The following is a 9502-nucleotide window of genomic DNA, read 5'->3' on the forward strand; positions in this document are numbered from 1 at the left end:
AACAACAGAATACTCTATTTCCTTTGTCTGGCAGATTGAAGCAATTAAAAAGACAGACAATATCAAGGTCAGTGAGAGTGTGAAGCGTTGGACACTCCACTGCTGGTGGAAGGCTCTGGGAGGTCCATTAGGTGCAGCTATTAAACTTTAAAATCCATGTGCTCTCCCACCCAGCAATTCTACTTCTCAGTGTCCCCCCTGGAGACAGGTGCACGAAAAGGCATGTTCTTTCCCCTTAGCCACACATTAGAATCTCCTGGGGAGCTTTAAAAAATACCAACGCCCAGAGCCCTCCGGGACCAGTTAGACGAGAATCTCCAGTGACAGGGCTGGACACGGGTAGGTGTCAGGGCGCTGGGGATTATTCTGTGCAGCCAGGGTGAGAAACAGCAATGTTCATTGCGGCTGTGTTTGAAATAGCGGAAACCGTGCAGCAACCTACATGTCCATCAGTGGGAAATGGTTAAATAGGCAGTGGGTTCACCTGTGGGATAGAATACACCCTACAATTCAAACATGGAAATCTCGCTTGCTTGGCTTTATAAGGCCCCACATGCTCTCCTTCCCAGCACCCTCCTCTCACTCCTCCACTTCAGTAACATCGAATTTCCTTCTTGGTGGAGCAACACAAATGTGCTCCCGCCACAGGGCCTTTGCACTTGCGGGTCCCTCTGCCTAGGATTTCCTTCCTCCTGAAATCCACATGGCTTGTTCCCATCATTCCTTCAGATACTTGCTCATATGTTACATTAGCGGAAAGGGTAGCCCTGACCAACTTGGCTAAAACAGTGCCCACAGCCCACCCTTCTTCTCTCTGTCCCCTTGTCCAACTTCACCTTTCTTCCTAGTATCACCCCCTCAGAAATTATATATACACATTTACTTATACATTTATATGTTTACTATACTATTTCAGATGTAGTTATGTACCAATATATAATCTCTAGAGGCCTGGTGCACAGATTCATGCACCAGTGGGGTTCCTCAGCCTGGCCTGCGCCCTCTTGCAATCCAGGACTCCTTGGGGGATGTCGGACTGCCATCAGTCCGACATCCCCTGAGGGGTGTAGTAGTGTGCAAAGCAGCAAGCGGCCGGGGAGGAGCTGGAGCCCGAGCTGGAGCCCGGGCCAGACGCCACTCATGTTCATCCCGGCCCCACTGCGCCTGCCACAGCCTCCACTCAGTAGCGCTGCGGCAGAGGGGGAGAGGCTTGCACAGCCACAGCTGCGCTCGCCAACCATGAGCCTGGAGTCTGGTGCCCGTTGGTCAGCTGAGAGGCGCTTCCACTGTGGGAACGCACTGACCACCAGGGGGCAGCTCCTGCATTGAGCATCTGCCCCCTGGTGGTCGGTGCACATCATAGCGACCGGTCACCCAGTTACTTAGGCTTTTATATACGCTGAGTGGCCAGATTATTATGACCACCTGACGTTTGTAGGCAAATTAGCTATAATTTCAAGCTGAAGTTGCTAGAGGGCCAGACCATTTTAAATAAGGAAGCAGGTTGTTTACCACGACAGAAGTGATTTTTTTCTGAAGATATGGGTAAACAATGTGATTTAACAGCCTTTGAACATGGGATATATATATATATAATACATAGATATATGTTTTTATGGCGTTTCCTCCTGCTGAAACGAAAACTCCAGGAACATTCTCATTCCCATCATTGCCTGTAATAGAACATAACACTTCAGGGTGCTTACTTTGAAGGTAGACTGTTGGGGTTTAAATCCAGGTGCTCCCTCCTAGTAGCCATGTGCCCTTTTAACCAATTTGTGCCTCAGTTCTCTCATCTATGAAATGGGGATAAAAGTGCCTACTGCCCAGCTGGCATGGCTCAGTGGTTAAGCATTGACCTATGAACCAGGTGGTCACGGTTCCATTCCTGGTCAGGGCACATGCCTGAGTTGCAGGCTCCATCCCCAGTGTGAGGTGTGCAGGAGGCAGCCAATCAATGATTCTCTCTCATCATTGATATTTCTATCTCTCTCTTTCTTTCCCTTCCTCTCTGAAATCAATAAAAATATATTAAGGGGGAAAAAAAACAGCCCTAACCGGTTTGGCTCAGTGGACAGAGCGCCGACCTGCAGACTGAAGGGTCCCAGGTTCGATTCCGGTCAAGGGCATGTACCTTGGTTGCGGACACATCCCCAGTAGGGGGTGTGCAGGAGGCAGCTGATCGATGTTTCTCTCTCATCGATGTTTCTAACTCTCTATCCCTCTCCCTTCCTCTCTGTAAAAAATCAATAAAATATAATTTTAAAAAAACAGTGCCTATCTCATAAGGCTGTGAAGATTAAACTGTGTAAAGCACAGTGCTGGGCCCAGGGTCCTCACTCCGTAGCTGTTGGTGGTATTAGCAGTGCCCAGAGCACTGCCGGCTGTAAGCACTGACTAGATTCTAGTCACTAGAATCATAAATGAATGAGTTATACACACAGACATGGCATGATCCCATTTATGTAAACACACCCACAAGATGAATTTCTAAGTGCATATTTATGGATTTAATGCAGAGGAAAAAGTGTCTGGAAGCAGCATGCCAAATGCTAACAGTGCTAGTAACCCTTAAGGAGAAATGCTCAAAAGGCATTTTGCTGCATCTGTATCATTTAGGGTTGTTTTGGGTGTTTTTTTTTTACAGGAGCCACGAGTAAAATAAAATACATTTCCAAACACAATCTGTTTCTCCAAGGTGCTCAGACTCCAAAGCATGCAGTTCTGCTAGTCCACGTCAGCACTTGTTTAATCAGAGTAATCGCCGTGGAAAAAGGACGAGAAGGCTGGTCCGGCTGTCTTTCTCTCCTCACTCTGTCTGTTTGCACCACAGATCCTGAGCAGCCGGCAGTCGCCCCACGCAAGGAGGTTGGACCTCATCCACACACCCCCCAGAGGAGTTTCTGAGGAATGGATCCTGACTTCCGACTGTGAGATCTTTTCCTCCAGGACTCTCCAGAGGCAGGTCCCTGGCAAATGAACGTTAAAGTCTAAAATGTAGGAAAACCAAGCAGCACAGCCAGATCTGCCAGCCATTGATTTTTTGTTAAATCAAATCTCACTGTTTCAGTTTAGCAAAAACCACTGTGTCCATTCCTCTTCTCCAGAGATGAGCCTCAGGAAATCCCATTACTTTTCGGGGGGAGGAGGGGAGGAAGGGTGGAGGGAGCTCTAGGAAGAGCAATGGATGATGGTATTTGCAATGTCAAGTACAAACATTTGCAGCATGTTTACCGTTGTCTAATAGAGCTGAGTTTGTGCATTTTTTCCTTTTATTTTTACATGTGGTAGCTTCGCTTCAATCTTCAGTAGCTCCTCCCTCATCAAAGACAAATGCAGGAGTCTCTGGCCTTTGGTCTTGGCCCAGTTTTCCTAAAGGCCCCCTTCCCTGCTTGCATCCACCGTTGGTCAACTTGACCCGGACCTCACTCTCCACCCCAACAGAGAGAACGTACTTAGTGGTCAATTCTAGGTACACAAGCACCCTCCCCATCCCAGTCTTGGGAATAAACTGGCTGTGTTTATGGAATGTGCTTTTTTTCCAAACTCTCTCTCTCTCTGTTTTTTGTTTTTGTTTTGTTTTGGGTTTTTTGCAAGTCTCAGGCAAGGTCTTTGATTTTCCTGGATGCCACCTGGAAATGCCACCCATTGTATTTCTTTTCTGTCAAATGTAAGCCCTTTAGGTGTGATTGTACCGATTTGATGGCACCATTATTCTGCCTGCCAGAACACGCCAGCCCCGTGTTCCACAGAGTGCGAGGCACACCACTGGTGGTCCACAATTTTTAAGCCGTTTATAGACGCAACAGTAAATGACACTGAATCACAGAGAACATTTCCCCTTTCTGTTCTTTTTCAAACTCTGTTTAGGGCTCATGGGTCCTTAACACCTTTTTGAAATGTTGGCTCCTTTCCTGTCTCAGGAAAGAAAGAGCAGGTCTCAGGTTCAAAGTCTTCTGTCGAGATAGAACGTAATACATGGTGTTGTGGTCATTATGTTTATTAATTACCTTCCATTGATAGCTTCCTCTTAGGGATTTGATATATCGTTTCTGTTAAAATAAATTTACTTGAAAAATAAGTGGACTCAGCAAATATCAAGTGATTAACACAACAGGTGACATGTACATATGGCAAAAATGAGCTCAAGAATATTGGAGACACGGTGATAACGAACTTTCTTTCCTCAGAGAAAAGGCAGCTTATTCTAAGTGAATGAACATGAGGCTGAGTCAAAACACCTGGATTCCACGTGTGTCCCTGGCTGACTATGCAAATTGATGTTAGGCCAGTTTCTCCGCCTCTCTGTGAAATTGCTTCTTCAGGAAAAACGGAGATAGCAACACCTGCCTGCGTACCTCCGTGTTGTGATGAGAATGAATTGGCATAGAGTGCTTATTCCTAGATTATTGTGAATCTCAGGCATTGTGAAGATCCCGGACCCCTGCAGAAAACAGACTTTGACGGACATCGGATTCCGCCTGTCACTTCGCCCAGGTGTCGTCCGTCATGAGCCAGCACTTGTCCCAGGAGGACACTGAATTAGGGTCATGAAGCCTCAGCACACGGAGATCCGAGTGCCATTCCAGGAGATTGGATCCTCATCTCTGTTTCTGACATCGTGGGGGTTTTTTTGTTTGTGTTTGGCTCCCTGAACTTTTACCCAAATCAAATGCAAGGTGTTGCTAAGAGGCAGAATAAAGATGGTTTTAAGTAATCCTGTTTACCACAGTGTGTGTTTTCTTGGGGTTCCCAACCTTCTAGAGACTCCCCTTACCAAATGGGCTCATGGATAGTAGCCTCCGTCTGTAGGGGAGACCACAGAGAGGCCAGGGGTGGGCCAAACAGGTATCAACTCAGAAATACTTATGGCCTGAAAAGCCCTTCTAGGAGGCATTGAAAATGGAGATCCAATAAAGTCACCAAGTGAGCTCCCTGGGATCGAGAGAGGGGTCTGATTTTTTCTGTCGCCTCCTCCCCCCACCCCCACCCCCCCCACCCCCGGCCTGGCAGAGAGTTTTCATAGTGACAAAGCAGGTGATGGTCTTCTCCAGGGCCTCTACAGGCTCAGATGCCCCTGCTCCACTCCAAAAAGCACAGATAGAAAAAGGATTGACCAAGTGCATCAGCCAGGGCACTCTTTCAGCAGCCAGTGACCAAAAAAAGAAAAGAAAAAAAAGAGCTAGAACAAAGAGTTTACTGCCTCACACAAATGAAAATTCCAGGGATGGTGTCAAGTGTGACTGGGTCTTGGTGCTCAGCCTTTATTAAGAACGTCACCCTATCTGTGTCTCTTCCCTAATAACTACAAAGAAAAAAAAGTTCAATTCGAAATAATGCACAATTGATTCGGAACTGGAACCACCCCATCAGAGTGGACAGCAACTATCAACAAGCAGGTGCAGCCCTGCTTCCCACACAAGCTGCTGCCGTGGCCAGGGGTGTGTGGCTCCCGCGTTAGCCGGCCTGGGGCACAATCCTGCCAGTGGAGCTCAGGGTGAGGTCAGCTCCACCCAAACTTTATGGACTGAGGGTGTGGGCAGGTTTCCCAAAGGAAAACCAAAGTGCTGTTACCAGAAGGAGAGGTGAGAAAGGAACAAAACAAAAACCACTGCGTGCATTAAGCTTGCTGCTTCTCCCTGTGCCTACCACCCGCAGGACAAAAGTAATCCCATCACTTTTCAAACCATTTCTCCACTTGGCTGTCACCCGCATCCATTTCCTCATTCAATCATTATTTACAGAGCACCCGTCCGGCCATAGAAACGGGGCTAGGCTTTGGCGATGCCGAAATGATCGAGAGAGAACCCTGGAAGGGTTCGCCGTGGAGCAGGGGAGCAGGTGCCCGCACAATTAGAAAGAACTTGAGCTAAGACAGAGGCAGGAACAGTGTCTGGCAGTCACTGTGCAGGAGGGAGGACTGGCTGGTCCCCAGAGGGGAAGCCTCGGGGGCGAATGCCCTGTCCCACCACCACTCCGTGATTGCTAAGGCTGAGACTGCTCTGGGTGCTGCCCTGTCTTTGCCCACGAGTTATGGGCAGAAGCAGATGCAGACACAAAATCGCTGGCCTCAGCTCCTGTATCAGCAAATTATCTTTGGCTGACACCGGGACAGCTGCATTCAGCAAAACAGTGCTCTGCCTGTATCTTGATACGTAACCCTAGACCCAGGCTTCTAAATATAAGAAACAGTTTTGGGTCACCGACTACAAAAAATATATATATTATTTTAAGACAGCATCCACATTCATTAGTTACTGCCAGTCCTTCAAAATTACTCCTGGATGTGGCATATTTGAGCCTGGAGAGTTACCCTATAAAAATAGGTCTCTAAGCCAAATACTCTGAATTGTGATTTTTGACAAATACAAAGAGAGGCATAAGGACCACCCAAGCACCACCCATCACCCCTGGAGAAGCCTCAGAAAGAAGGCATCCCCTTCCCAATAGAGACAGGCTTATTTGTGATTTGTTCCCACAGAGATTTATTCATCGCGGGCCAGGAGCGGGGGTGCGGAGTGGCCCTTGTGCATGCTTGGTGTCAGGCATTTGAGTGTCTCCTGGGCACCTACCTGTTCTAAGGCCCGGATGAGTGGCCAGATCAAGTCTGCGGTGGTCCAGTCACAATGTTCATCCCCTTTCCCGTCCGAGTGTACACCTGCCCACTTCACACTCAGACGCTGGTTCACCGAGGTGCTCTGGCGTCTAGTTTTCCAAAGCTGTCTGCTCCTGGCACTGTTGATTGGCCAGGTGACATGGAATCCTGTGTATGGGGACGAGCTGTGCTTCGGAGGGAGTGTACAGACAGGAACTTGAGAAAGGCCAAATCCTGCCTCTGCAGAGGCAACAAGTGGCTGGTGACCGGCAGGAAAGAGGCCCTAACTCACACACCAGCACCTTGTCGGCAAGTAAATACAGTATTTCCCGAGCCAGTGCCCAAGTTCATCCAAACCATCACATAGCCTTCTCCTGGGTCTCCCTGCCTATTCTTCTCTGACTGATGCTGTAATACTACAAACTCAGGGACTTGAAAACAGCCCACACTTGTTCTCTTACAGGCTGGGAGGTCAGATGTCTGAAATGGGTCTCACTGGGCCAACATCCAGGTGCCGGCAGGGTTGCATTCGTTTCTGGAGGCTCTAAAGGAGAATCCGTTTCTTGCCTTTTCCACCTCGAGAGCGGGCCACACTCCTGGGCCCCTGGCCTCCTTCCATCTGCAGTCAGCATGGCCACTGTAGTCTTTCTCGCATCAGATCTCTCTGGTTCTGACTCCTTTGTCTCCCTCTCTCTGATTTAAGGACCCTTATGATTACATTCCTTCCCCCTCCCCCAATCCAGAATAATCTCCTTATTTTAAAGGCAGTTGATTAACAGCCTTAATCCCATCTGCTACCTTAATCCCCACCTTGCCTTGTAACCTAACATATTCACAGGTTCCTGGGATTTCGTACGGGATGTCTTTGGAAGGCCATTATTCCGCCTACACATGCTGCTTTCACATTCATTCCCCGGCAGCACTCACACACAGCCCTGCTGGTCTCAAAACCTAAACGGAACCATGCCATTCCTCTGCTAAACTCCCAGCCACCCACCCACCCAATGAAAATCCTAACGTTTAACCATGGCCAGAAAAGTCCTAGGTGATGAGACCCCTGGCTGCCTCTCAGAACTCATTTCCTACCACCCCCCTCCCTCATGCTGCTGTACCCACACTGGCCTTCCTGCTGTTCCCCAAACATGCCACGATCCTTCCTGCCTCAGGGCCTTTGTATGTGCCCGTTCCTCTGCCCAGACAGTTTCCTGGATTTTCAGTTAGCTGGCCCTTCCTCTTCCTCCAGGTCTCAGCTGCTCACCTAAGGCAGCCACCCCACCCCTAACCCCTCGCCATCCCTTCACCTGTTTTATTTCCTCTGCACCTAGAAAAGGATGTAGCACATGGCAGATGCTCTACACATATTTCTCGAATGAGTAAAAGGCTCTTCTCCCATATGCCGTCCCTCTGGCTAATGTCCATGCCTTTGCCTCTTCTTCTCTGACATGCCAGCTCTCCAGGATGTAGGGTCTCCTTGCTACATGCTCACCCAGCCCTGTAGCTTACTTCAAGGGCTCCCCACAATGGGAATGAGAAACAGTCATCAAGTGTGTAATGATCACTTCCTGTCTGTCCACCCCAGCGCTCCATCAGCCCCTCTGAGAGCAGGAGTCATGTCCACGTCTTTCACCTCCGCACACCTGGTGCCTGGCCTACAGGTTTCCAGTCATTACTTGTTGACTGTAAGAATGAGTAAATATGTCATGAGTAAGGGCGCAAACAGAGGGAGAGATAGTACAAGAGAACAGAACCAAATACTGCTTCATCACCTTGGCCTTATTTTTACATTCTGATTTGCAGCTTTAAACCTGATTTCTGAAGTAAGATGTGATCAACCAAGGACTTGGTTCGAAGTCCTGATCAAATCATTCTCACTTATTTTGTTGTTGCTTTTATCATGACGGTTTAGAAAAAGGAAATCATGAAAATGCATGCAACACCCAAAAGTTATTTTAAGAAGATATGGATCCAAATAAGCCCCAACTTGTGTGGGTGGCCTTTCCCCAGGGCTTCCTTTGGGGCTGGACTGCCCCCTAGTGGAAGTGAGAGAAAAGCACTTTAGGGTGCCCCTTTGAGGAATAGCGTATTTCTTTGCTTTTTATAATCCTTTGTGTTTGTGTAACGGGATCCAGAAACAAGTTGGAGGGAAATTGAACAACTTTGGTAGAGAAAAGAAGCAACAGTTTCCAGAGTAACCTTTAAGGAAAAACGGAAGCGGAGATAATGCTTTAAAAGATTATAGTGTGCCCGGCACTGTTCTAAGCACTTGTGCCATTTAATCTTTGCAAGAACCAACTGACTAAGCTACTATTTATTGTCCACTTTTGATACATGGGGAAACTGAGGCATGGGAAGGTTAAGTAACTTGCCAAGGGCCATAACTAGAAAGTGGTAGATGCAGGATTTGAACCTGGGCAGGCTGGCTCCAGGGCCTCGACTCCCTCCCAGGACCAAACCTGCCAGTAGTCACTAGTTCAAAGCACTAAGGTACAGTCATTGCTTTTGAAAGATTTTTGGCTGATTTCCAGGGTAATTTTCAGGCTAGCTCACTCTAAGACTTAGTTCTGGCCTTAAAATTCTCAAAAGCAAGGTAGGCACAATTATTCTCATCTCTGTTCTTTAGAAACACTAAAGGTGGGTAAGAGTAAAATTCCCAGTGACTGTGGAAGACAAAGGCTGGCTCAGTGGGGCTTATTCTTAAATCTCTATATTCTGCAATTCTAAACTTAACTATTTTGCCCCAAAAAAAGTTGCTTAATCATGTTTTTTATGAAAACATGGGGGGGGGGGGGTTCCCTCAGCCCGGCCTGTGCCCTCTCGCAGTCTGGGACCCCTCGGGAGATAACGACCTGCTGGCTTAGGCCTGCTCCCGGGTGGCAGAGGGCAGGCCAAATCCCTAGGTGCAGCCCC

General features: G+C 48.1%; 1 protein-coding gene across 1 annotated transcript in view; it reads left to right on the plus strand.

Annotated features, from left to right (window-relative positions):
- Nucleotides 1–4711, plus strand: part of TMEM233 (transmembrane protein 233) — a 31459-nt gene extending 26748 nt beyond the window's left edge. The window contains exon 3 of the mRNA XM_036353204.1: nucleotides 2834–4711. Within this exon, the coding sequence (XP_036209097.1) occupies nucleotides 2834–2840 (7 nt within the window). The 3' untranslated portion in view covers nucleotides 2841–4711. The remainder of the gene's footprint in view (nucleotides 1–2833) is intronic.
- Nucleotides 4712–9502: the final 4791 nt, after the last annotated feature.

The sequence above is a fragment of the Myotis myotis genome, unplaced genomic scaffold (genome assembly GCF_014108235.1).
Source record: "Myotis myotis isolate mMyoMyo1 unplaced genomic scaffold, mMyoMyo1.p scaffold_m19_p_20, whole genome shotgun sequence".
Taxonomy (NCBI): Eukaryota; Metazoa; Chordata; class Mammalia; order Chiroptera; family Vespertilionidae; genus Myotis; species Myotis myotis.